Source organism: Cucurbita pepo, chromosome 7 (genome assembly GCF_057944985.1).
Source record: "Cucurbita pepo subsp. pepo isolate OVF chromosome 7, ASM5794498v1, whole genome shotgun sequence".
NCBI lineage: Eukaryota > Viridiplantae > Streptophyta > Magnoliopsida > Cucurbitales > Cucurbitaceae > Cucurbita > Cucurbita pepo.
The window spans coordinates 2,106,101-2,133,084 of NC_141804.1; the positions used below are offsets into that span (position 1 = coordinate 2,106,101).

The 26,984-nt window shown below is 38.0% G+C and overlaps 6 protein-coding genes and 1 non-coding gene across 8 annotated transcripts; 4 read left to right on the forward strand and 3 right to left on the reverse strand.

Moving 5' to 3' along the window:
* The first annotated feature begins 1,645 nt into the window (after positions 1-1,645).
* On the forward strand, positions 1,646-3,902 carry LOC111798202 (Tetratricopeptide repeat (TPR)-like superfamily protein). Its single transcript, XM_023681209.2, has one exon. The coding sequence runs from the start codon at positions 1,661-1,663 to the stop codon at positions 3,791-3,793; it is 2,133 nt and encodes a 710-aa protein (XP_023536977.2). The 5' UTR covers positions 1,646-1,660; the 3' UTR covers positions 3,794-3,902.
* A 990-nt stretch (positions 3,903-4,892) lies between these two features.
* On the reverse strand, positions 4,893-4,965 carry TRNAA-UGC (transfer RNA alanine (anticodon UGC)). The gene has a single exon. It is a non-coding gene; the product is annotated as a tRNA-Ala (tRNA).
* Positions 4,966-5,716: 751 nt separating this feature from the next.
* Positions 5,717-6,975, reverse strand: LOC111798768 (glutathione S-transferase F10). Its single transcript, XM_023682094.2, has 3 exons — positions 6,754-6,975; positions 6,363-6,411; positions 5,717-6,271 (listed from the first exon to the last, which is right to left on the reverse strand). Exons 1-3 carry the CDS (start codon positions 6,904-6,906, stop codon positions 5,811-5,813), a joined length of 663 nt encoding a protein of 220 aa, XP_023537862.1. The 5' UTR covers positions 6,907-6,975; the 3' UTR covers positions 5,717-5,810.
* A 5,246-nt stretch (positions 6,976-12,221) lies between these two features.
* Positions 12,222-13,735, forward strand: LOC111798766 (ornithine decarboxylase-like). The gene is made up of 2 exons (XM_023682092.2): positions 12,222-12,971; positions 13,198-13,735. The coding sequence occupies exons 1-2, from the start codon at positions 12,222-12,224 to the stop codon at positions 13,720-13,722; spliced, it is 1,275 nt and encodes a 424-aa protein (XP_023537860.2). The 3' UTR covers positions 13,723-13,735.
* A 1,272-nt stretch (positions 13,736-15,007) lies between these two features.
* LOC111798957 (ornithine decarboxylase) lies at positions 15,008-16,477 on the forward strand. The gene has a single exon (XM_023682315.2). It carries the CDS (start codon positions 15,084-15,086, stop codon positions 16,335-16,337), a length of 1,254 nt encoding a protein of 417 aa, XP_023538083.2. The 5' UTR covers positions 15,008-15,083; the 3' UTR covers positions 16,338-16,477.
* A 940-nt stretch (positions 16,478-17,417) lies between these two features.
* On the forward strand, positions 17,418-18,857 carry CDSP32 (chloroplastic drought-induced stress protein of 32 kD). Its single transcript, XM_023682771.2, has 2 exons — positions 17,418-17,966; positions 18,305-18,857. The coding sequence occupies exons 1-2, from the start codon at positions 17,515-17,517 to the stop codon at positions 18,747-18,749; spliced, it is 897 nt and encodes a 298-aa protein (XP_023538539.1). The 5' UTR covers positions 17,418-17,514; the 3' UTR covers positions 18,750-18,857.
* A 182-nt stretch (positions 18,858-19,039) lies between these two features.
* On the reverse strand, positions 19,040-24,283 carry LOC111799287 (Pseudouridine synthase family protein). Of its 2 annotated transcripts, XM_023682770.2 has the most exons (9): positions 23,855-24,283; positions 23,599-23,742; positions 23,249-23,485; positions 22,887-23,089; positions 21,809-21,887; positions 21,295-21,470; positions 20,753-20,855; positions 19,475-19,556; positions 19,040-19,341 (listed from the first exon to the last, which is right to left on the reverse strand). In XM_023682770.2, exons 1-8 carry the CDS (start codon positions 24,188-24,190, stop codon positions 19,542-19,544), a joined length of 1,293 nt encoding a protein of 430 aa, XP_023538538.2. In that variant the 5' UTR covers positions 24,191-24,283; the 3' UTR covers positions 19,040-19,341; positions 19,475-19,541. The 2 variants fall into 2 exon arrangements, with proteins under 2 accessions (XP_023538538.2, XP_086981828.1); XM_087125702.1 differs by lacking the exons at positions 19,040-19,341; positions 19,475-19,556; positions 20,753-20,855 and having other exon boundaries at positions 21,352-21,491.
* Positions 24,284-26,984: the final 2,701 nt, after the last annotated feature.

Here is a 26,984-nt window from a genome sequence, read left to right on the forward strand (position 1 = left end):
TTTTTTTTTACTATGAACCTTTATGCTTCAGTCTAATAATGTTCTGAAGTTTAAAAATGGTTTAACAGATTCGTAAACTTTCAATTTCGTGTATTTATAGGGTTTCGAATAGATGAGATATGCCTTGAGGCCGTGCAAAGCTAACTGGAAACTAGAAATTTTCGTTTAAATGAAAAATGATAGACGTCATGTATGTTTAAAGATCGTAATATTTTACTACGAGCTTATAAACATGGATCTTCTTCTCTAATAGAAAAGTAGAAGAAGAGGACAAAGTCTTTCTTTTCTAGTAGGTCCCTAATTGATGGTGAATTTATCGTCATTATTTTTTTTTTCTTTTATAATATATATATATATATATATTAAACCAACTTTCGAGGGATTCGAATTCAGCTCTAATTAAAAATAAATAAATAAAATTAGTTTGGTCGGAATAATTTAGATTTTATTATATTTTAGTCTCTATACTTTTAAATGTTAAATCTGATCGATCTACTCAAAAGTCAGATATCTATTTATAGTTGGCTAGTCCCCACAGGTGTGTCCTTTCCTTTATGTGAGTTAGACCTGTCTTTGGCTCTTCTTACTTCCGACTCCTTATGAACCGTTTGACAATCTTACATTTTTAAGGGACCGGCTGAACATAGGAGCCTCAGCTCATGCATCCGTTTACCACTTCTATGAAAAAAAAAAATGATAGCGTTAGCATATATTTTGCAAGATTTGCAGGCCGGCCCAATTGAATTTGGGCTAAAAACAGGCCGAAGTTTGCAGACAAGCCCAATTTATTTTGGGCTAAGCCTAAGTTTGCAGGCCGGCCCAATTAAATTTGGGCTAAAAACGGGCCGAAGTTTGCAGGCAGGCCCAATTAAATTTGGGCTAAAAACAGACCGAAGTTTGCAGTCGGTCCAATTGAATTTGGGCTAAAAAGCGGGCCTAAGTTTGCAGGCCGGCCCAATTAAATTTGGGCTAAACGCGGGCCGAGTTTGCAGGCAGGCCCAGTTTAATTTGGGCTTAAAAAGCGGGGCGAATCTTGCAGGCAGGCCCAATTTAATTTGGGCGAAAATTGCGGGCCGAAGTTTGCATGGCGGCCCAATTAAATTTGGGCTAAAAATACGGGCCTATGTTTGCAGGTCGGCCCTATTTAATTTTTGCGCTAAAAAGCGGGCGGAAATTTGAGTCCGGCCCAATTGAATTTGGGCTAAAACTGCGGGCCGAAGTTTGCAGGTCGGCCCAATTAATTTTGGGCTAAAAATGCGGGCCAAAGTTTGCAGGTTGGCCCAATTAAATTTGTGCTAAAAGCGGGCCGAGGTTTGCAGTCCGGCCCAATTGAATTTGGGCTAAACATGCGGGCCGAAGTTTGCATGCCGGCCCAATTAAATTTGGGCTAAAAAGCGGGCCGAAGTTTGCAGGTCGGCGCAATTTAATTTGGGCTAAAAAAGCGGGCCGAAGTATGCAGGCCAGCCAATTGAATTTGGGCTAAAAAGCAGGCCGAATTTTGCAGGCCTGCCCAATAGAATTTGGGCTTAAAAGCGGGCCTATGTTTACAGGCCGGCCCAATTTAATTTGGGCTAAAAAAGCGGGCCGAGATGCCGCAGCCCAATAACAAATGGCTTAATACTGAATCGGTTGCGTCTCATTTGGAATTGAAACAGAGTTGATGAGTCTTCATCTTCTTCCTCAGCATCGCGCCCTCTTCAATTCGCTCTTACGGTACACAAGTCACAAAGATTTTCATAAGGGCAAGGCCATCCACGCTCATCTTCTCAGAACTGGTTCAATCTCTTCAGTTTACCTTTCTAACAGCCTTGTTAACTTGTATGCTAAATGCGGAAGCCTTGTGAAGGCCAAGCTTGTCTTCGACAGTATAACCAACAAAGACGTGGTTTCATGGAATTCTTTAATCAATGCCTACTCTCAACAGGGTCCCGTTGGATCTTCGTTTGTAATGGAGCTTTTTCAGAGAATGAGGGCGGAGAACACGCTGCCGAATGCCCATACTTTTGCTGGGGTTTTCACGGCTGCTTCAAGTTTATTCGAAACTTTAGGTGGCTTACAGGCCCATGCGCTTGCTATCAAGACTTCTAGCTTTTATGATGTTTTTGTCGGCAGTTCGCTTCTTAATATGTATTGCAAAATTGGGTGTTTACTGGATGCTCGTAAGGTGTTCGACAGAATGCCAGAGAGAAATTCTGTTTCGTGGGCTACTATGATTTCGGGGTATGCAATGCAAAGGAAGGCGTTTGAGGCTTGGGAATTGTTTTTATTAATGTGCCGTGAAGAGGGAATTCATAATGAGTTTATCTATACCAGTGTGCTTAGTGGACTGACGGTTCCTGAACTTGTTGACTCTGGTAAGCAAATTCATTGTCTTGCCCTTAAAAATGGATTGTTATCGATTGTTTCTGTAGGGAACGCTCTTGTTACAATGTATGCTAAATGTGGGTGCTTAGATGATGCACTTAAAACATTTGAATTGTCTGGTGATAAGAACTCTATTACATGGTCAGCTATGATAACTGGCTATTCACAAGCTGGGAACTCGCATGAGGCTTTGAAGTTGTTTTCTTATATGCATTTTAATGGGAATAAGCCTAGTGAGTTTACTTTTGTTGGGGTGATCAATGCTTGTAGTGACTTGGGTGCTCTGGAAGAAGGGAAACAAATGCATGGTTATTCCTTGAAGATGGGATATGAATCCCAAATCTATATAATGACAGCTTTAGTTGATATGTATGCTAAATCTGGAAGCCTAGTTGATGCGCGAAAGGGGTTCGATTACTTAAAAGAACCCGATATTGTTTTGTGGACGTCCATGATTGGAGGATATGTTCAAAATGGTGAAAATGAAATTGCTTTGACTCTGTATTGTAGAATGCAAATGGAAGGGATTATGCCAAATGAGTTAACCATGGCCAGTGTCTTGAGAGCATGTTCAAGCCTTGCTGCTTTAGAACAAGGTAAGCAAATCCATGCCCGTACAATTAAGTATGGATTCAATCTAGAAGTTCCAGTTGGGAGTGCACTTTCAACAATGTATGCAAAGTGTGGTAGTTTAGAAGATGGGAACCTGGTGTTTAGGAGGATGCCTACTAGAGATATTGTGTCATGGAATGCAATGATATCCGGTCTTTCTCAAAACGGAGAGGGTCTTAAGGCCCTTGAACTCTTCGAAGAGATGCGACAAGGCCCGACAAAACCCGACTACGTTACTTTCGTGAACATTCTTTCTGCGTGCAGCCACATGGGATTGGTAGAAAGAGGTAAAGCCTATTTCAAGATGATGCTTGGTGAGTTTGGCATTGTTCCAAGAGTCGAGCATTATGCTTGCATGGTAGACATTCTAAGCCGTGCTGGTAAGCTATTGGAAGCGAAAGAGTTCATAGAATCTGCAACAATTGATCACGGTATGTATCTATGGCGTATCTTGCTAGGAGCGTGTCGAAACTATCGAAATTATGAATTAGGAGCGTATGCAGGTGAGAAACTAATGGAGTTAGGTTCAGAAGAATCGTCTGCTTATGTGTTGTTATCTAGTATCTATGCTGCATTGGGAAGGTCCGATGATGTCGAACGGGTGAGACGGGCGATGAAACTTCGAGGGGTGAATAAGGATCCAGGTTGTAGTTGGATTGAATTGAAAAGTCAAGTTCATGTGTTTGTAGTTGGCGACCAGATACATCCAGAGATTGTTAATATACGTGTAGAGTTGAGAAGATTGAGCAAACATATGAAGGATGAGCGTTCTGAATCGCAAGATGATATAGATTCTATGACATTACCAGCTCAATGATTGCATGATTGAATCTGTCTCGCTCTGAGGAAGCATTGTTTTAATTAACGTTTGACTTCACCAAATACATTTTTGATAGTAACATGTTCTGTCCTGATTTTTCCTGTTACCTGTTAGTGTAATATTATCCACTTTGAGCATAAGCTCTCGTGGGTTTGATTTGGGCTTTCCCAAAAGGCCTTAATGGAGAGAGTATTCTTTGATAAATCCATGAACATTCCCTAAATTAGTCGATGTGTGACTTTCATCATCCAACACCTCCCCTCGAACAAAATACGTCTCTCCTTAATCGAGGCTCAACTTCTTTTTCTTTTGGAATTTTATTCATTTTTTACTATGTCTTCAAGGAGGCTCGACTCCTTCTTTTGGAGTTCTGTTCGACATTTGAGGATTCTATTATCATGGCTAAGTTTAGGGGTATGGCTCTGATACCATGTTAGACAAACACGACTCTCTACAATGGTACGATATTGTCCAGTTTGAGCATAAGCTCTCATGGCTTTGCTTTGAATTTTCCCAAAATGCCTCGTACTAGCGGAGATAGTAAAAGGCCTCGTACCAACGGAGATAGTATTATTTGATTATAAACTCATGAACATTCATTCCCTAAATTAACCGAGGTAGGACTTTCATCATCCAACAATTAGGACTCTCAATTCTTCCCACTATGTCCCAACCTTGTGCTGAATTATCAGCTTCAAGTCCTCTGTTACGCATTTCGTCGAACACAGCGTGGGCATTCCTAGTCTTAGCTTTGATTTTGCTACACAACCACCAAATCACAAGACTGTACGTTGAAGAAATCAAAATCATTCATCTTGTTTGATCTCATGTTTCAAACCTTCATCAAAAATTTCGGTCTTGAAAACAGCATTCATCGTCTCCTCCACAGCTTCCGTTCCACCTGAATCGTTCCACATGTTTGAGGCCTCAATCAATTCTCCCACACCTTCCTTTTCTGGATATGTTGATAAAACGACTGCCATTTTTTGGCCATTTATAAAGAAAATGAAGCGGAATCTAGCAGCTCCAATTTAACCAGTAAGAAGGGTGCAGAAATCAGATTTGGAGGAGCGAAAAAAAAAATGGAATTCGAAGATGGAGATGCAGGGTATCGAACCCTGTACCTCTCGCATGCAAAGCGAGCGCTCTACCATTTGAGCTACATCCCCATTTGCTTGTTGGATTATATTTTACACAATAAATTTTTAAAATTAATATCCCAGAAAGATTAACAAAAATAACCAAAAACCCACCATGAAGTTTTGATCTTTTTGCCATTTTTGCAATTGGAAGCTCAAATTCAGGCGAGGAAGAATCCTTACACTGCACCGAGTATGAGGTGGCCAACGACGGTGGCAAAGAATAGCAGATACCGAGTATGAGGTGGCCAACGACGGTGGCAAAGAATAGCAGATATTGTCCTCTTTTGAATTTCCACGTAGATGAAAACAAAATATTTTTATAAGGTTGAAGGGAAGCTCGAAAGAAAAAGCACAAATAGAATAATATTTGCTAATAGTGTGCTTGAACCGTCCGCCCAGATCGATTGGAGAAAGAAATGCGTGCAGGTCCTACGTGCCAGTGAGGACTTAGGAGTTTAGATCTATTAGAGAAAAGAATGAGTGTCAATTCTCACAGGAGGCTGATTCTGATTGTGAGATCTCACATTAGTTTGGAGAAGAACTAAACATTATAAGGTCTCTAACATACACGTTTTTAAAACATCTAAAGGAAACACGAAACGATAAGCCCAAAAAAAGATGATAATATTTGCTAGTGATGTGATTGGGTCATTACCTGTTCGTATTTAAAATAATTCATTACCTGTTCGTATTTAAAATAATTAGAATAATTAGAAGTCACTGTATTAACAACATGTTTCGTAAAATAAATTTGATTGAGAGGGAGAAATTCAAAGACTAATAGTTATAACTCTTTAATTTTTATTTAGAAAACGAAGAACACACGACCCTTTATTATCTCCCAAATATTCGATCAAATGCAAAAACAAAGCTCATGAAGATCCCTGCTTCTGCATTTCAACCACCTCCTTCCAAGATTCCCTCCCGGAGATCTCATTCCACCACCGCTCCACGTTCTTCCTCGACGTGAAAAGCTCCGCCCTATCCGTCAAATTCACTAAGTAATGAATGTTAGGCAAGTGAGAAAGATCGGCCAACGAGAACTCATCTCCGGCCAAATATCGGCTCTGTTCCAGCCTCTGCTCGTACACATCAAGCACCTTCGACAGCTTCTCCTCGCTCTCCTTAATCGCCTTCTCGTCCTGTGGAACATTCATCCTCGGCGCAAAAATCAATTGAAAACCTAGAATCGTACTCGGCGGATTGAAGCTCTGCCCCTCCGCTTCAATCCATTGATCGATCGAAGCTTTCTGTAACTGATCAAGTCCGTACAGTCCTTTATTCCCCTTCTCCGCGTGTTTCTCGCAAACGTATCGGCAGATTGCTCTTGATTCTGCGCCGAATCGCACAATCGGAAACGTTAGGGTTCGTAATCGATGAACAAGTTCAAGTTTAAAATAGCGACCGAATCGAAGATCAATTACCGAAGAGGGAGATGCTTTCGTCTTGAAACGCAGGGACTTGACCAAATGGCTGTTGAATCAGAAATTTACGAGTCAAACGAGAGTTGAATCGGAAATTTACGAGCAAAATCAGAGTTGAATCGGAAATTTACGAGCAAAATCAGAATTGAATCGGAAATTTACGAGCAAAACGAGAGTTGAATCGGAAATTTACGAGCAAAATCAGAGTTGAATCGGAAATTTACGAGCAAAATCAGAATTGAATCGGAAATTTACGAGCAAAACGAGTGTTGAATCGGAAATTTACGAGCAAAATCAGAGTTGAATCGGAAATTTACGAGCAAAATCAGAATTGAATCGGAAATTACGAGCAAAACGAGAGTTGAATCGGAAATTTACGACTAAAATGAACCTGAATCTTAAGATATTCGGGGCTCTTGTGCTCTTTTTTCGCCATGTTCACCGGCGAGATCTGAAATGGAACATCCTTCTCGAGAAGACAGGCGAGGACTCTGGATACGGCGGTGGATAACGGCGGTCCGAACACATTCACCGGCGTCGCCATTGCTAAAGAAAGAAGAGTAATGGTTGGGTTTAAGCTTCTGTGTGCTGATTCTCACTTTTAACCTTATCTTTTCTCTATATAAAGTAATATTTTGAAGAACATGCAAAACAGACGCGGATGAACAAAAAATAAATTAAATAAATAATGAATGTTTAAAAAAAAAATAGTTAATTTGAGATTAGTATTTAAATAGTAATATTAAAATTTAATTATATTATCAATTTATTATTATTATTATTATACAATTTTTAATAAAAATTATATTAAAAAAATAAAACTTTTAAAATAATTGTATTTTTTTTTAAAAGAATAATAAACGAGAAAAAAATTACTCGCATGAACTCGATCCCGGTAAATTATCCGTGGGAAATATAATTTTATTAAATAAATATATCAATTCTTTATAAAATTATTAGTTAAATGGGTATAGAAGTAGGATTATTAATTAATTTAAGATTAGCTACTCCATAAAAATATTTTTACTAATTATAATTAATTATTCGGATTATTTATAGTCAATTAATTATTTATTGGAATTAATTTTGACTAACCCATTTATTAATATATCATAATTTTAAAATATAATTATTTGACTCCAAAATTAAAATTAGAGACTTTTACTACACTAATTTAATAACCAGACAAAAATCGTTGTATAAATAACAAATTGCTAAATTTAGAGACAATCAATAAATAAGCCATAGTATTTTAAATTTATTAATTTAAAATAAATAAAAATATTTAATTAAAAACTTAAAAGGATATATATCTATTAATATTAATAAAATATAAATAGCATTTGAATTTGATAACGAAGATATCAATTGATATTTAAAAATTAAACCCGGTCAATTAATTATTTTTAATAGTCGAACTCTTTTGATTTACTGATATATCAATATCTTGATGAATATTTTAATATTTAATTTTATATAAATCGAGGCTCGACTCCTTTTCTTTTGGAGTCCTTTCTTCGATATTTGAAGATTTACCAATCTATTGGCATGGCTCTGATACCATGTTAGACGAACACGACTCTCTACAATGGTATGAGATTGTCCACTTTGAGCATAAGCTCTCGTGGCTTTGCTTTGCGCTTTCCCAAAAGACCTCATGTCAGTGCAGATAGTATTTTTTGATTATAAACACATGATCATTCTCCAAATTAGCTGACGTGTGACTTTCATTATCCAACAAGGTTAACCTGACTAAAAACAAGCATCTCTTTATGACTCTGTAAGAATGAACGGAAAATTAAGACATTTATTATGAAATATGTACATTTATGGTAATATAATGTAATAAAAATTAAGAGATATTATTAAAAAATCTGTAGAGACAGCCAATAATAACAAATTTTACTGAAAAATAATAAATGATGAAAAAGAAAAAGCCAAAAACGACCAACAACCTAGAAGTTAATTGGAGACACACCCCTAGAGACTTCCAATATTACTCTCTTCCCCATTCATTTAATGATTTTACAATCTCCCCCCTATATTTTTATGATATTTCATAACCTAAAATATTGTTTCAAAAAATTATATTTTTATCACTCATAAGATCGGGTTTTAAAATATGGAGCTACGAAAAGTTCCTATAAATGAGAGGTGCATAATGAAATGAGATCACACCCGAACGAGAGAAATCCCGAGAACTGATGGCTAAATAAGGCTTAAAACAATTGAAAGTTACCACCTATACCAACAAGGTACATCTTTCTTTTCGGTGCCTTAAATGCATATAAAATGTTGAAAGGTCTTGTATTAGTCCGTGGGGATAGTTTTCACTCTTAATAACGTGACTATATCGCAGAAGAATGTCGAGAGTTAGTATAAGTAGTAACTTTCAAATGCAATCTTAGGTATTACTCCGTTTTTACTCGGGTGTATAGCAGATATTGTCCTCTTTGAGTGTTCTTTTCAGACTTTTTCTTCAGGGTTTTTAAAACACGTCCGTTACAGATAGATTTCGTTCCTCTCTCCAACCGATGTGGGATACCACAGAACATCCCGTCCCTCTATAAAAGACGACAACAAAGGCAAATGAGAACATAGGGATGAAAGAAGCCATTAAGTCCTTAGGGTTTTCTTGATGAGTTTGAATATCATCATCATCCATGGCTGCCCACCCTTTTCTGATACCTCATTGAATGCATTTGGTCCTTTTGGAGGGTTTTGGTTGTCCATTGCCTTTAATGCCATCCTTCAAACCCTAAACCCTTTTCTCCCTTAAATCTCATCTTTCTTGCACATTCCCTACTTACCTCTCTTTCTTCTTCTTACAATAAGCCATTTTGTGAACGAGAACTCCCGATCGTCTTCGTTTAGCTTGAAATAGTCGTTTTGATATTGGCCCGGTTCACTCAGATCGATACCTACAAGTACGATTACACTATCAATACGTCGTGCATGTAGTGGGTTTAAACCGTAGCTGAGTCTGATTGAGCCGCGCCAATATCTTAGCTGCTCTTTCTTTGTTATCTTCGAAATTTAAGTGTCTCGTCGAAAGATATCGAAACCCTTTTGAGGTACTTCCGCTTTTTTGTTCTTGTTTTTCGTTTTCTCGTTCATCGAAATTTGAAGATCTGAAATATTATGAACTTAAGGATATCAGTATAATGTTTGAGATTTCAAATTATTATTATTATTATTTTATTATAAAATTTTCATTTTTTTTTAAAGAAAATACGGTTTTAAAAATATAAATAAAAATTTAAAATTAGTTTTTTTTTTTAATAAAAAAATTATCAGAAGGTTTTATATTATAAATTAATGCACTTTAAAAAAACACATTTTAATATATGGTAATTAGTTTCATTTATATGCATGTGACATCCTTAATATTCTCCATGTCTTTTTGAATTATATATGTCGAATTTGATGGAATAAATATTGAACTTTATAATATAACTCAAGATAAATTTAAAAAACGAAAATTAGTTAAGATCCACCGCTAGTAGAAATTGTCCTCTTTTCTACTAAAAGTGTTTCGTTCTTCTCCCCAACCAATGTGGGATTGTAGGATATCACAATTCACTCCCCCAGGGCCGAGCGTCCTTACTGACACATCGCCTCGTGTCTACCCCCTTCGAGGAACAACCTCCTCGCCTCGTGTCTACCCCCTTCGAGGAACAACCTCCTCGCTGGCACATTATCCGATGTCTGGCTCTGATACCATTTGCAACGGTCCAGATTCATCGCTAGCAGATATTGTCTTCTTTGGGGTTTCCCATTCGAACTTCCCCTCAAGGCTTTAAAACGCGTCTGCTAGGGGAAGGTTTCCACACCATTATAAAGGGTGTTTCGTTCTTCTCCCCAACCAATGTGGGATTGTAGGATGTCACAGAAAATTTGTTGAACAAATCCTAAATCAAAATAAAACCATTGAATCGATCCATCCAAATTGTTGAACCACTCAGATTGGACCAAATTGATAAATAGAGATGTCGAAGCGTAGGCACAAGTAGTCCTTCTCGATCCCATCTATGTCTCCACCTCTTATTTCAATATTTATTCTCGTAAAACATTTCATTTATTTTCATGGAAATAAGCTCTCGTATAATTTTTTTTCAATATTATAATATAGTTTTTCACTCTAAAAAAAAACTTTAGAACGGTAGAGAAATGAATTACTAACCACGATTCATGGCTACAACTATCACAAGGGCAAAACCCGTAATTGAACAGTTGTGCGAGCACGAACGGGACAATTGTGATTTGTTGCATGCATATTAGTACACAAATCTATGGTTTAGCCACAAAAGTGAGCTAGAATGAAAATCACGAACATCACCTATTAGAACGGTAACTAGAGTCTTGTCGAACAAGTTACCTCGAACATCGTCTATTAGAATGGTAAATAAAGTCTTGTCGAACAAGTTACCGAACACATCTGTATTAAATTTACAGCCAATAAAATTACATTAAAAGTTAATAGTGTATTAATTTAATTATTCTATTGCAAGAAATTAATTTGTTAAAATTATACTTATTTTTATATTAAAATGATATAATAACTCCATTCATTATTGTAATGTAAATGCAATAATCAATTATGAAAACATTAAATTACTAATTAATAACAATTAATTAGCATTATTTTTACTTTATTACCTCGGTTCATTTTTATAATATTTTAACTTAAGTGAAAACAATATCGATTAAACGAGTGGCAACCAATCACAATAATCAAAGTGTTTACGAAGTGTATATTATCTCACACTCTCACACTACAAAGTCGCACGGTAGGATGAGAAGTAGAGAAAAGAGAGAGCGAGGAAGACAACTGGTTGAATAGCGGGAGCGACATGGTCGGGCCTTCGACGTGTTTTTTTTTTTTAATTACATTAATGATATTATTAATTTCGAGATTTAAATATTTTAATCGTAAATATCTATTTTATTCAACATAAAGCTTGTAAATATCTATCTTGTAGCTACCACATCTCCACGTATATAAAAGGCCCTCTCCCACTTTTTCTAATGCAATCCCATTTCCACGTCACCTTCACCAGCTCTTCCTCCTCCCGACATTCTCTTTGCTGTCTCAAACTGCTCTTTTAAGGTATTGTCTCGTTCTCCATGTGTTATTTCGACCCGTTTTCTATCGATTACATCGACATATCGAAATAGGGATTACAGGTGATTTTCTCTCGAGAAATTTTTATTGATATTTCTTGTTCAAAGCTACCGTGACTTATAGTATAGTAATAGTGTCTTATCTATTGAAAACTCTGCTCAAACATAATTCGTTATTGTAAAGAAAATTTAGACCGATTGGGTTGGTGACCCGAGTAATCCAAATAGAGTTCACAACACAACTCTCTATTTTCGGATTGGGGTAGGTTGGGATCTCATAAAGCTCGAATATCAAACATTTACAAGTAATAATGCATCACTAGCACTGGTTACAAAGGTCAAATATTCTTAATCTTCGTAATAAGTAGAGTAGGGTTGGGTTGGGTTGACTTATAACCCTATTTTCGGGTTGGTTTGTTGACCCAACTAAAACAATGTCAACTTGGGAACCGAACCAAATTTTTAATTTTCTAAAAATTCAACCCAACCCCAACCGAAAAAAGTCTAGCCCAATCCAACTTTTATGATTTGGGTTGAGTAGTTCGAGTTGGTTGAGTTATTGAATCATATGAACACTCATAGATAATTATATCGTGTTTTTTATTTTTAATTTATAAGAAACCTTTCTAAAATTATTTATAAATTTTAGATTCCAAATAAATTTAGTTTCTAGATATCAAAATTATTTTGACAATTACTAGGTTTAATTTCCAAGTAATAGAATAGCTGTTCCTCATGACCATGGAGCAACTCTCTCCGGCAAATGCGGCGGAGACAGGTGGCGGCATACAGAGCTTACAAATGGCTCCGGGGATTAATGGTCGGAAGATCACTTGGCTCAATAAAAATGGAATCTTGGGTTTGGTTCAATCCATTATTTGGAGCCAAAAGGAAGCCAAAGAACCCTTTTACATACTTGACCTTAGCCTCCTCATCAATCTCCTGAACCACTGGGCTCGTCATCTACCAATGATTCAGCCGTATTACGCCGTCAAGTGCAACCCCAACACTGCATTTCTTGGTGCCATGGCTGCTCTTGGCTCTAGTTTTGACTGCGCTAGTCGAGCCGAGATTGAATCCGTTTTAGCTCTTGGTGTGTCCTCGGATCGAATCATCTTTGCCAACCCATGCAAGGCTGAGTCCCACATCAAGTACGCGGCAAGTGTTGGTGTTAACTTGACGACTTTCGACTCGATAGCGGAAGTAAAAAAGATTAAACGATGCCACCCAACATGCTCATTGTTGATCCGAATCAAAGCCGTGGAGGACACTACGTCGCGGTCTCCATTGAGCTCCAAGTATGGTGCACTCCCGAACGAGATAGTGCCGCTCCTACAAGCTGCTCAAGCTGCAGAACTCGATGTCGTTGGCGTTTCGTTCCACATTGGAAGTGGAGGTAGCGACGCGGGCCTTTATCGTATCGCCATAGCTGCCATCAAAGCCGTGTTTGATGCTACAGTTCGACTAGGGATGTCGAGAATGAAGGTAAAATTGCAAAGGGTATTATCGAACCGGTCTTCTATAAAAAAATTTGCTAAAACCACGACACGTGAATGATGGTGAAAGTTATCTATTTATAATCATTTACAGAATCAAATAAATAAAAATAGCATATGCAATCTATTTCAGTGTAAGAAAAGGACAAATATGATAGCGTTAATATTTGACTATAATAAAAAGTCAAATATTTAGATATTTAAATTCTTAACAGGTGCTCAATATCGGAGGCGGTTTCACGGCCGGCCCGCACTTCGACGGAGCGGTGGCGGCCGTCAAAGAAGCGATATCGGAGCATTTCTACAAGGAAGAAGGGTTGGTGATCATGGCGGAGCCAGGGCGGTTTTTTGCAGAGAAATGTTTTACATTGGCGGCGAACATAATCGGGAAGCGCGTGAGAGGAGATCGCCGGGAGTATTGGATAACTGATGGGATATACGGTTCAATGAACTGCATAGTCAACGATCATGCGGTTGTCACGTGCACACCATTAGCCACCACCTCTAACCCTAAAAATCTGACGTGTCAAAATGCTGATCTGTACAAATCCACTGTGTTTGGACCAACCTGCGATGCTTTTGATACAATTTCGACTACTTACTGGCTGCCTGACTTGGAGGTGGATGATTGGTTGTTGTTTCCTAACATGGGTGCTTACACGTCAGCAACTGGGTCAAACTTCAATGGGTTTGCCACGTCCTCCATATCCACTCATCTTGCTTACTCAGATCGTTTATGAGCCATGTCACCTCCTACCAATAATTTCTAGTATTACAATTCTTGTCCCAAAAACTTTGTTAGTGTAAAAAAAAAAAATATTGTATTACAATTCTCCGCTCAAGCCCACCGTTAGCAAATATTGTCTGATTTGGCTCGTTACGTATAGTCATTAGCCTCATGGTTTTAAAATACGTCTACTGAGGAGAGCTTTCTACACCCTTATAAGGAATATTTCGTTCCTCTCTCCAAACCAATGTGAGATCTCACAATCTACACTTCTGGGGTCCCAACGTTCTCGATGGCACACCACCGAATGTCTGACTTGGATACCACTAAGTCCACCGCTAATAGATATTGTCAACTTTGGCCATTACATATCATCATCAATCTCAAGATTTTAAAACGCGTCTATTAGAGAGAGGAACCTCGCCCTTATAAATAATGTTTCCTTTCTTTCTCCAACTGACGTGAGATCTCACAACCAAAGATCTTTCATCTAGTGACGAACTCACTTCAGTCTAACCCAGAGGAGGGACATTCTAACGACAGACTTAAAACAACCAATCAAACGAAACTCGATGAGCCTAACACACCATCCCGAATCAATTTTCAAACCCAAAATGTTTCGTGATAGACTCGTTGGCTGCGGCAGGTAGTTTGAGACTTTTTGGTCTTGTTAGTTCAAAATTTCCATTATTGGGTTCTTGTCTCCCATTTTTCAAGCTTGTATTCAATTGAATATTAGGCACTATATGACTAAAATGGCATAGCTTTGAACCCCAATTCTAATACGCCCACCACCCCTTTGGACTAACAATTAAACTCACAATTGGGGGCCAATTGGCTTTTGAATGCTATGAATTGGTAGCGTGGGAAGCAAGTTTCTCCTCCAATTAACAAAATTTCCGTCCACATCAACGAATAATTGACTATTTTGAAGAAAAAAAATTAGGGTTTACCGATCTGAACTCTCAATTTGCGCAACACATTCTAAGCTGCAGAGAACACGCATCAGGCATCAGGGGAGATGCATCACACGAACTAGCCTAACTGACCCGAATTCGACTTGAGAACCCTGCAGCTGACCTGCACCTACGACTTTGCACCGACCAGCAACTCCCGACAACATTCTCTTTTTGCGTGTATGATAATTATAATTTTTAAAATTTTATTCATTTAAAAGGATAGAATATTGTAACTTTTAAAAGAATACATGGAAAGTACTTTTAAATTTTTAAATAAAATTAAAATTTTTGTAACAAATCCAACGGTCAATAAAGTTGTAATTAATTATATTATATTTTATAATTTGGGCTGTATTTATAGAACTCTTCCCCTCCTCTGTTTCCAATTCCCGAAGTGTTCTTCTTGTCCGCCGCCATGGCCGTCGACCACCTCCTCCTCCAAACCGCACTAGGCCTCAGCCCAAAATCCATTACTCCGATTCCCCAACATGGCCTCCTCCATTTCCTCCAATCCATCGCCCTGAGCTCCGACAACCCCAACGAACCCTTCTACATCTTCGACTTAGCCACCATCACCGCCCTCATGAGCCTCTGGACCCAATCTCTTCCGACCGTTCGCCCTTTCTACGCCGTCAAATGCAACCCCAACCCGGCTCTCCTCGCCGCCATGGCCGCCCTTGGCTCCAATTTTGATTGCGCCAGCACATCCGAAATCCAAGCCGTTTTAGCTCTCGGCGTCTCCCCCGACCGAATTGTCTTCGCCAATCCTTGTAAACCAGAATCCCATATCAAATTCGCCGCCGCTGTCGGCGTTAATCTCACCACTTTTGATTCTGTCTATGAAATCGAGAAAATCCGTTCCTGCCACCCGAAAACCTCCCTGTTGCTTCGGATCAAACCGCCTGAAGATCGCGGCGCTCGGTGCCAATTGGGTCAGAAATACGGCGCACTGCCGGATGAAATTATCCCTCTTCTTGAAGCTGCTAAAGCGGCTGATCTCGCCGTCGTTGGCGTTTCTTTTCATATTGGAAGTGGGGATGCTGAAACAGAGGCTTATTCCTCTGCTATCGCCGCTGCGAGAGGGGTTTTCGACACGGCGGTCCGACTTGCCCTTCCGCCTATGAATGTGCTTAACATCGGCGGCGGGTTCACCGCCGGACCCCAATTTGAAAAAGCGGCCGTAACGATAAATTCAGCCCTGAAGGAGTATTTTCCGGCGGAGGTGAATATCACCGTCATGGCTGAACCTGGTCGGTATTTTGCGGAATCGGCGTTCACTCTGGCCGTCAATGTCATCGGAAAAAGGGTAAGAGGCGATCACCGAGAGTATTGGATTAACGACGGGATTTACGGGTCAATGAACTGTATACTGTACGATCACGCGACGGTGAGTTGCACGCCGTTGGCTTTGAAATCTAACCGGAAAAACCCCACGTGCGGCGGAATGAAAATGTACGGCAGCACCGTGTTTGGCCCCACGTGCGACGGATTGGACACTGTTTTGACAGGATACCAGCTGCCGGATTTGGAAGTTGGAGATTGGCTGGTTTGGCCGAAGATGGGAGCTTACACGGCGGCGGCTGGGTCCAATTTCAATGGGTTTAACACGGCGGCGATTGAGACTTATATCGTGTACTCCGAACAGGGAAACGGCGCCGTGTTAGGTTGAATTGTATTGTCGGTGTTCTACATTTTTGTCGTGGAGAAAAAAGAGAGAAATGTTGACCAAATTATTTAACGATTAAAATAAAAAAAAATATATATTTAATGGTCAATGAAATTTAGCTTTGGGAACATACAACTAATTAGTTAGTGGGCTCTGACATTTAATTCTTTCCTTTTAAAAAATAAATAAATAAATTAAAATAATAATAAATATTATTATTATTATTATTATAACCGTTCAAGCTTACTGCTACCATATTTTTTTTTCGGACTTGTTCTAAAAAAAATTTAAACCATGTTTACTGGGAGAGTTTTTACACCCTTATAAATAATGTTTCGTTCTCTTCTACCATCGATGTGGATCTCACAATCCTCCTCCTTTTGGGGTCAGTGTTCTTGTTGACACTTGTTCCTTTCTCGAATCAATCAATGTGGGATCTCACGATCCTCACCCATTTTTCTTTCTTTTTCACGTTCCAGTCGAGGTGGGAAGGTATTTGGGAGATGTACTGTCACATAGAGGTGTCAACCTGAAGTGTCGGTTAGTTGTAATCTTTTAGGGGAGCTGCACTGTCACATAGAAGTGTCAACTCGAAGTGTCGGTTAGTTGTAATCTTTTTAGGGGTGATTTTGTATTTATTATTATTATTATATTTTTTTTTATACCTTTTTATTGAATAACTTAGAACTTTTGGTAGGTACTAATATGGAATGTCTCTCTGTATTTTTGGCTTATTTTGTTTTGTTTGTGTTTAATTTCGTTTTTACATCATTACCCAATTTCTCGCAATCTCAAAATTTAGGTCGTGACACAGATAGTCTCACTCCCGTGCTATTTTCGACCCATTTTCCATAGAGGTATCATTGGTTACTTTTTTTCATTATGAAACGAGCTCTATTATAGAGTTCAAAAAGCTACGTTCTCAAATCATATGACGGGTCCCGAAATATAAATCTTAGCTTCCCGAACCGAAGATATTACGAGAAACAAAACAAAAAAAATCATCTCAAAAACATCCAATTTGAACAAACCACAGCCACAAAGAGAATGTGTGGTCATCCAAAGCTCCCCCTTCACTAAGATCTTCTTGATAACTCCATAGCCATCCCCTGCAATTCAGAGCAGAGCAGAGCAGAAACAGAGCCTCCCCTGTTCTATTTCCTTTCTCCGCCGCACTCCGATGGCTTCCTTCTCCCACTCTCTCACCACACCTCCACCCTCTCTCTCTCTCCACACCCACAACAACCGCCTCCTCTCCGGCGCCTCCCTCCTCCCCAATCTCATCAAACCCACCGCCTTCTCTGCCAATTTACACCTCTCCCACCGCCGCCGCGGCTTCACAATCAAAGCCACCGCTGCTCCGAGCGTGAAGAAACCCACCGGCGATGAGCGAGTCCAGCAAGTCCACAGCGCGGAGGAGTTCGATGAAGCCCTTAAGAAAGCCAAGAGCAAGCTGGTTGTGGTGGAATTCGCCGCCTCACACAGCGCGCAGAGCAGCCGGATGTACCCGTTCATGGTGACACTCAGCAAAACGTGTAACGATGTGGAGTTCATTTTGGTGATGGGCGATGAATCGGAGCAAACCAAAGAGCTCTGTAACAGAGAGAAAATCGAAAAGGTTCCTCACTTCAGGTAAAATTGTTCTTGTAATTAATTTATAATTTATTTGGTTTTTAAATATCTAAATTTAATCCTATTTAATTTACATAAATCTTAATTTTATTGAATTTAATAAAATTATTATATTAAAATATGCTAAATTCTAAATAAAGAATAATTTTTTCACAAAAAAAATTATTAAAAAATTAGCTTTAAATGAAAAATAAATCTATTCCATTTAATGACGTGAGATAACGTAATGGTGATTAAAATACGTGCATGGATTAAGTTTAGAGATGAGTTTAGCTTTAAAATAAAACGCTTCCTACGTTCTAAAATCACTTAAGAAAGTATCGTTTTTCGCCCTCCAGCTTCTACAAGAACATGGAGAAGATCCACGAGGAGGAAGGGATCGGGCCGGATCAGCTGGAGGGCGACGTATTATACTATGGCGACAACCATTCAGGAGTTGTTCAGCTACACAGCAGGGAGGATGTGGAGAAGCTGATACAAGACCATAAGGAGGATCACAAGCTGATTGTACTGGACGTGGGGTTGAAGCATTGTGGACCTTGCGTGAAAGTCTATCCCACAGTGATCAAGTTGTCGAAGAAAATGGACACGGCGGTGTTCGCTAGAATGAACGGCGATGAGAACGAGAGCTGTATGCAGTTTTTGAAAGACATGGACGTTGTCGAAGTGCCTACGTTTTTGTTCATAAGAGATGGAGAGATTAAAGGGAGGTACGTCGGGTCGGGTAAAGGAGAGCTTATTGGTGAGATTCTTAGATACCAAGGAGTTCGTGTTACTTATTGAGTTTGAGGGTTAGGGAGTTTAGTTTCTAATTAATGGTGGGATTTTGGTGTATGACGGGTCTATGATGAGTTGTTTATTATGGTTTAAGTTCGGTGTCACTTTGAAGTATGATTCAAGTTGTGACAGGTCACCGTTATATATATAACCTCGACTAAGATGTCATAAATTTTGAATCTTTCCACGGAGAAAAACATTTCATACCCTAATCCCTAAACCCCAAGATAAACAACCTTACAAAGGGATGTCGTAACTTGTAATGTTCAAAACGCCTAATTTGAATTCACACAAGGGAGTCCCAATTTACTGCAATCATGTCTTTCAAATATATTTCCAATTGAATGATGATTTATATTCAACTACATTCCTATGGATTAATAGCAATGGTGGCTGGCTTACCATCAATATTAAGTGAAACATGAGGTTCCATTGGACATGGCGATTAGGCGAATGTTCAACACAAGCAACGATCATCTCGACCGTAGAAGCACCATCAAGAGTACGGATACGGTGTGTCGTTTCCATTTCTAATGTCATTGTTGCGTGCTGCTATGCCTCGATTTCGATATTGGGATATTGAGTTTAGGAACATTCCCTGTTCATATCAGATCAAATTAGCAGTGTTGAATTTCCAAGAACACCAACCAAAAATATGTCATTTACCAAAAACTTCAATTTATTTTCCAAACGTCCCAACTTAAATGGTCGTATATTAGGGCCAAATGTACCTTCTCGGTCTTCCATGCCCGAGTCGTTTGACGCTGAGTGTGTATGCCAGATACTGAAGGATCCCAATTAAGATTTGGTAACCTGCAATTTTAATCACAAACACTCTGTTAATGGTTAAATTGATACACCGCAAAAACCACCTCTCCCGCCTAGATTCTATGGCAGCAACCATTGTTCATTAGCTAATGTGGTTGTAAATCTCAAAATTATTTCAATGTGTACTATGTATTAGGACTACAAGAGATTAAACAATGAGATATGATATGAAACTTCCTGATGATGTAGAGTTCAATATTTTTCAGGGAATTTGTTTCCAGTATAATCTTTATATCTTTTGTATAGATTATCTGGAATACCTATAAATGGGATAAAATAAAGTGTCTATATTCATATTACATATTAGATGCAAGCGGAAGAAAGACTTTTATGTTCTGTCTGCTCTTTAGTTATTATATTATATCTATCATGTCTCCAATGTTTTTGTATCAGCCGAAGTCCACTACTAGCCGATATTATCCTCTTTGGACTTTCCCTTCTAATCTTCCCCTCAATGTTTTAAAACGCGTCTGCTAGGAAGAGGTTTCCCCTCCTATATAAGGAATGTTTCGTTCCCCTCTCCAACCGATGTGGGATCTCACAATCCACTCCCCTTGGGAGCCAGCGTCCTTATTGACACACCGCTCGGTGACTAGCTCTAATACCATTTGTAACAGCCCAAGCCCAAGCCCACCGCTAGCAGATATTTTCTTCTTTAGGTTTTCCCTTCTGAGCTTCCCCTCAAGGTTTTAAGACGCGTCTGCTAAGGAGAGGTTTCCACGCCTTTATAAGGAATGTTTTGTTCCCCACAACTGGGGATCTCAAAAAACCATTTGAAACTTTAACACATATTTTATGTATGACTAAATCCTCACTTATTCATTAAACAACTTGATTTAGTTCAGTCGACTTCATAAGAGATGAAGTACAAAAGGAAAGTAGACCTATAAAATAGACATTCAAACGAAAGAAGCAGGTACCACATGGCTAGGAAATAGAAAAGACATGGTATTAACTATCGTGTCAAGGAGGCGACCAAAAAAGAGGCACAAATGCGCGTATTAGCTATCTAGGTTATCCATACAGTAGGTTGGGCGTGTAAATCGTAGCCCCCTGACCATTCTTGATCGATATTGTTCTATTTTATGGATTAAATGCGAAATCCGTAAAACCACTAATCACCATGAAAAGAGCTTGGGTTGAGTAAAAGATAACAGAATTCATCAATACTTGAGAGATACCTTTTTTGTGCTAATTTGACGAAGCTGACCCAGAATTTCAGCAAAATCTGTAGGGGGTGGGCATGAAAATCGTATGTTCTTCCCTGTGTGAGGATGTATAAACCTACAAATTGTTCAGTGATCTTGGATTAGTTGTTTACAGAAGAAAAGAACAAGCCAAGACTCATACTACGATCTTGTTTCTTGTTTCTCACTTCTTATTTCTGGCTCTTTTATCATAAGAAATTAAAAAAAACAAATTTCTCTAACATTTCTTGCTTTTGCACTCTCTTTTTAGTTTAAAGACTGTGATTGGCAATCATTCTTGTTTATCTTTCTCTAAAATTTTTCTTTTAAAATGTGGAAGTTTTAACTGAAAATTAAATAAGATATTCCAAATATATGTCACATAGATGTTTTGATATTAAGCATACAATTATTAGCGAAGAAAAATAGAAATTCCAAGTTTTAAAAACTTTGAAATAAGAAACCAAAATTATAAGCTATTTTAGAGAACAAGAAAGAATGTAACTAAATGAGCTCTTAAGAATTTATTTTCTAACCCGAGAGTTAGAGCATGAAGGCAAGGCCTCTCTAATGAGGAAACAAGTTGCACAAGTTGGCTGTGACAACTAGATGATGTTCTAGTCCGAAGCAGCGACATGGCCATGCTCTTGGTACCTCCATAGACCTCATCTCCAAGTAAGGGTATTCCCATATACTTCGCATGTGCACGGATCTACTTCACAAATATTCACTCCTAAGATTTGAGTGGTGATAAAAACTACATTTCAATTTTCAGAAAGAGGAAAGAATTGAAACTTGGCATGATAAATATGGCTGCTTGTACGTTCAAGGTGTAACTCTGACTCATTAAACTGTTTAGCGTACGAATGCACACACTATGACTTGAAAACAAAAGCAGTAGCGTACAGAAATGTTATTGAAACAAAAGAATCTATATGTCTTTGCACGTGCATACATGGTGATTGGTGAAAACGCATTGTTAGATGGATTGTAATATATATTCATTGCACTCTGAAGCAGCTTAAGGAGCAAGAAGTTTACAATACGCACCTGATGTGTGCGGCCTGTTTCTAATCTCCACTCAACCAATGAAAAACCTCCTTGAGCTAAATTTTCAATAACTTTGTACCTGTGAAATGTACGCCATTTCAACTTAGCATAATGAATGACCAAGCTTAATAATACTAAAATAGTTTCTATAATCGAAAAATAACAAGGTAAACACAAAAAACAGAACATCTTTCTCCACTAATCCTTAAATTCATATTGATGTCACCATAATGAGAGATGGGACAAGGATGGAAATGAAAATCCCAGAGATTACTTCTTCCAAATTTTGCATGACTTTGTTGGATGAGATGTATCTCGCAAACTAGTTCGAGGGGGAGAGATGAATATATCTTTTTTCAGAAGAAGAGAATACAAAAAAAGGGCAAGGAGAAGAGGCATCTCCTCCTGAAGAGCACAAGGGGGGATCCATAACAAGAGTACAGGACCCCAATCAAAATTCTTATGGAAATTTGGTACAAGAGGAGGCAGTGTACTATACAGTCACCCAACCAAAATTTTACCACTCTATTTGAACATTCTATCATTCCTTTCTATTTATTTACTCCAAAGCTTACTGCTTTATTACTCTCTTTAAAAATCATGTTATTCCTTTCTATTTATATAATTCAAAGGATGGCTCAAGTTGCATTCTTTCAAATAGTCCTAGCTTTGCCTTTAAGCCACCAACATGACAATGTCTTTAGAAGCACCACCTTAACCTCTTCATGTAAACAACCAATCCAACCAAGAGTTTGAGCAATCTGTCCAACAGTCTGTCGGAAATGTGGAGTTTTCTTTCTAAATATTACTTGTCCAAATTTATGATGATGACAATTATATTATCTTTACTTTTTAGTTCTGGCCTTATATGTAGATGATTTTTTTACAGGAAACAGAACCCATTTCATTAATCTGATGAAATGAATACAAAAAAAGACCCTGTCTGTACACAGTTATAAAAAAAAAATACCTCCAATATGAAATGAGGGTAGTAACATGGGGAAGACAGCATTTCAAGAACCAGTAGATTTATAATTGTGTTTCATATGATAATAATTGACGAAGAAAAAGTAATTACCTACTCGCAGCGTACTTTGCATTTGAATTGTTATTTGTTCTAGATACTGCACTCATGCGAATACGATTATTCGGATCACGGCCTATTGGTACCTCGATACGTCCAGCAGTTGAGGGTGGAACTCCACATGTGAGACTGATATAGACTCTCTCAATAGAATGTTGCTTGAATTGAGCAGATAAGTGAGCGTGGGCATGTTCATCCTGATATTCAAATGCAACAAACGTAGGAGTTAGATATAGTTAGGGGACAAAAAAGGGAGCTATTGGGCTGCAAATTCTTGAAACACAAAACTTGAATTGTTTTGCTTTGATCTTGAGTTAAGCAGCTGCAAGGAAGCTGAAGGAGGGACAGTAAATCACCTTGGCAACAACAAGCAATCCACTAGTTCCTTTATCTATCCTATGCACAATTCCGGGACGAATAGGTGCCTCAGAAACTCTAGAAGATAAAATCTCAATGGAATTGAGCTCATCATCAGAAATATCCATGTCTGACAGAAGTTCCTCATTTGTCGTTGTAACCATTGGGAGACTGCAGTGGTTAAGAATGGCATTTACTAGTGTTCCTGTAGCATTCCCAGGAGCTGGATGAACAACCTGAATCAAGGAGAAAGTAAACCGCTATCACAATGTTTTACAAATTTCAGACACAACCTTGCTACTAAGCATATAATATCGAACTTGAGGCATAACGTCTATTGAATCATTACCATGTGCGCTGGTTTGTTTACTACTAAAACATGTTCATCTTCATAAACTATATCCAAATCAATATCTTCCGGTTCAGCTCTCAATGGCTGCAATTCCGAAATTGTACAATTAATCTTATCCCCAGCTCTAACATTGTGAGAAGCCTGCTCAAGCATAAAATATATGGTTGAAAGAAGCCAAATGAAAAACATAGAGACAATCGAAGAGTCATAAATGCAGCTGTTCTTCAGGAGTATAAGCTACAAACGTCGTTACCTTATCGATAACTCGGCCATTGACTGAAACCAGTCCGGCCCTAATACTGGACTGCACCCGAGCCCTACTAATCCCGTCGATGCGGCAGGATATCCAAGAATCAAGACGAACTTTACCGGATTTTGTCTCCACAATCTCTTCCAGTCTCATTCCGGCGTAATTGGTTCTCGGTTCAGGAAGAGTTTCATCACCACACTCATCGGAACCCGAGCATCTGGCAGAGTGATTGGTGGCGATTCGAAGAACATCATAAGAGATTCTTCCACGGTTTCGAGGGAAAAACAACTGAATTGAAGGTGCAGCTTGAATTGCTCTAGCAGAGCAAATGGAAATCATTCTCCCGAGTTCGATATTTGGTTCTTGGGTTTTCGCCTATCGGCTGTTGCTTACCGGGAAAAATTAAGATTTTGTTTTTCCTACCTTTTTCAACTCTTAATTTAATTTAGAGTACATTAATAATTAATTAATATATATATATATATCTAAATTTCTCTAAATTTTTAAATATATATATACATTAATAATTAATAATTAATAAAATATATATATATATATACTCTATTTTATTTCAAAAATATCTCCAAATTAAAAAAAAAAAATTACGAAAAATTACTCCCACATTCTCAACATACTTACGTTCAAAGTAGCATTAATATATATATATATATATATATATATATATAATAAAAAGTTTAAAAAATTACCCAAATTACCCAGACATTCGTGTGCAGCATAGTTACCTTACCTATTAGTTAGGTTACCTATTTTCCCACAAACTAACACGAGTTATTCTTCCAAGATGTTTTGTCCTCGCTCACATGTATCCGAGAAAAATTCTTAGGAGGTCACCCAACATAGAATGGCTCCAAGTAAAACATGAAATTCCTAGGATGTCACCCAACATAGAATTGCTCCAAGTAAAACATGAAATTCCTAGGATGTCACCCAATAGAATTGCTCCAAGTAAAACACGAAATTCCTACGAGGTCACCCAACATAGAATTGCTCCAAGTAAGACATGAAATTCCTAAGAGGTCACCCAATAGAATTGCTCCAAGTAAAACACGAAATTTTTAGGATGTCATCAAACATAGAATTGCTCCAAGTAAAACACGAAATTCCTAGGATGTCACCCAATAGAATTGCTCCAAATAAAACACAAAATTCCTAGGATGTCACCCAACATAGAATTGCTCCAAGTAAAACACGAAATTCATAGGATGTCACCCAACATAGAATTGCTCCAAGTAAAACACGTTTAAATATGAAGTTTCTATGATTAAGCCACCGAAAAGGAAGGTGCACATGGCAAACTAACACGAGTTCTTCCAAGATGTTTTGTCCAAATTCCTAGGAGGTCACCCAACATAGAATTGCTCCAAGTAAAACACATTTAATCATGAAGTTCCTAAGATTAAGTCATCGAAAAGGAAAGTGCACATGGCTGGTATAGATAGTGACTTTCAATTCTTTAACGTCTTTCTTAACTATCCTATCCTCAAGATCTCTCTCATTCGGATATGGTCTCGTTTCATTCATGCATCTTCTTCTTTACTCGGTGTGACAACTCTACTTAAAAGCTATTTATGAATCATTTTTAATTTTCAAATTTCAATGACCAATCTAAAATCAAATTTGAACATTACGAACTAAACCGTTATGAATCCATATGAACACTAATAGAAACTGCATTAAAAATTTCGAAAGAGTTATAAAAAAACGCGTATTTTTTTATTAACTAGAAGGAAACTTTAAATTAAATGCCCAACCTACCACATGGGCTACAGTCAAAATATTGTCTTTCTCTACGACGCCAAAAGCATCCAAAGTTGGAAGATCAAAGACTGATAGTTACTCTTCCTTTAGTTCAACACGTGAAACCCGAGTTATAACTTGAACATCTAACATTTTTTATTTGAATTCGACGACATATAAAGGTAGAGAATTTGAACATCTGACCTCTTAGTTAGTGAATATGTATTTAAATCAATTGAGCTATGTTCATATTGGTAAATCTCTAATTTATACATGTTCAAGTTAATAACTTCAAACAAACGCTTAACGACATGATCGTTGATCGATCATGCCATGATTATATGAAGTTTGATAACTATTGAATAGCTAGGGAAGATGGTACCGCTTTAAATAATAATATGAATTAAATCTTCTATGTCATAAACGAGAAAGGGCCAACTCATTATCTCATAAATGTGAGACCACAAATTATTTAAGGTCACGTAACCACCACGAACACAACAGTTCAATAATAGACCAACTTGAAATTTCAAATTGGTTCGGTGATAACTTGAATAGAGTTCACAACTTAACCCTTCTTCGGGTCCCGTAAGTCACCAGCCAAAAGAATTTTCCAGTCCAACTCGTGTATAGTTTAAATACTTTGTTACGAAATACGAAACTATTATAGAGAAATTATATAAGAAATTTAACACAAATTTTTTATTAAAAAAAAATAGTTATTAAATATATTAAATTTTTATTTATTATTTCATGTTTGGTGTTAGTTAATACAGTGGGGTGGGGGAATATTAAATGAAAATAATAAATAGAATGAGATACATATTAAAAGTATATTCTACCAAAAAAAAATAATAAACATAAATAAATAAATAAATAATAATAATAAAGTAAAACATTCCTTTGGAGAGGATAACATAGTAACTTCTCCCTAACAGACGTGTTTTATAACTGTGAGGGTGACGGCGATACGATGGGTTAAAGTGGACAATATCTACTGGCGGTGGGTTTGGATGGTAAAAAATGGATCAGAGCCAGACATCGAGTGGTGTGCTAGCAAGGACGTTGGATCCCTAAAGGGAGTGGATTGAGAGATCTCACATCGGTTGGAGAGGAGAATGAAACATTCCTTATAAGAATGTGGAAACACGTACACTAGAGTTCTCGAGACGGTAGTTCAATTGGTCAAACCCCCAAGGGAGGTGGAGGACGCTAACCCTCAAGGGAGACGGATTAAATGATCTTACCTCGATTGAAGAAAAGAACAAAATATCTGTTATAAGAGTGTGGAAACCCTTACATTAGAGTTCTCGAGACTGTAGTTCAATTAGTCAACCCCCACGGGAGGTGAAGGACGTTGACTCCCAAGGAAGGT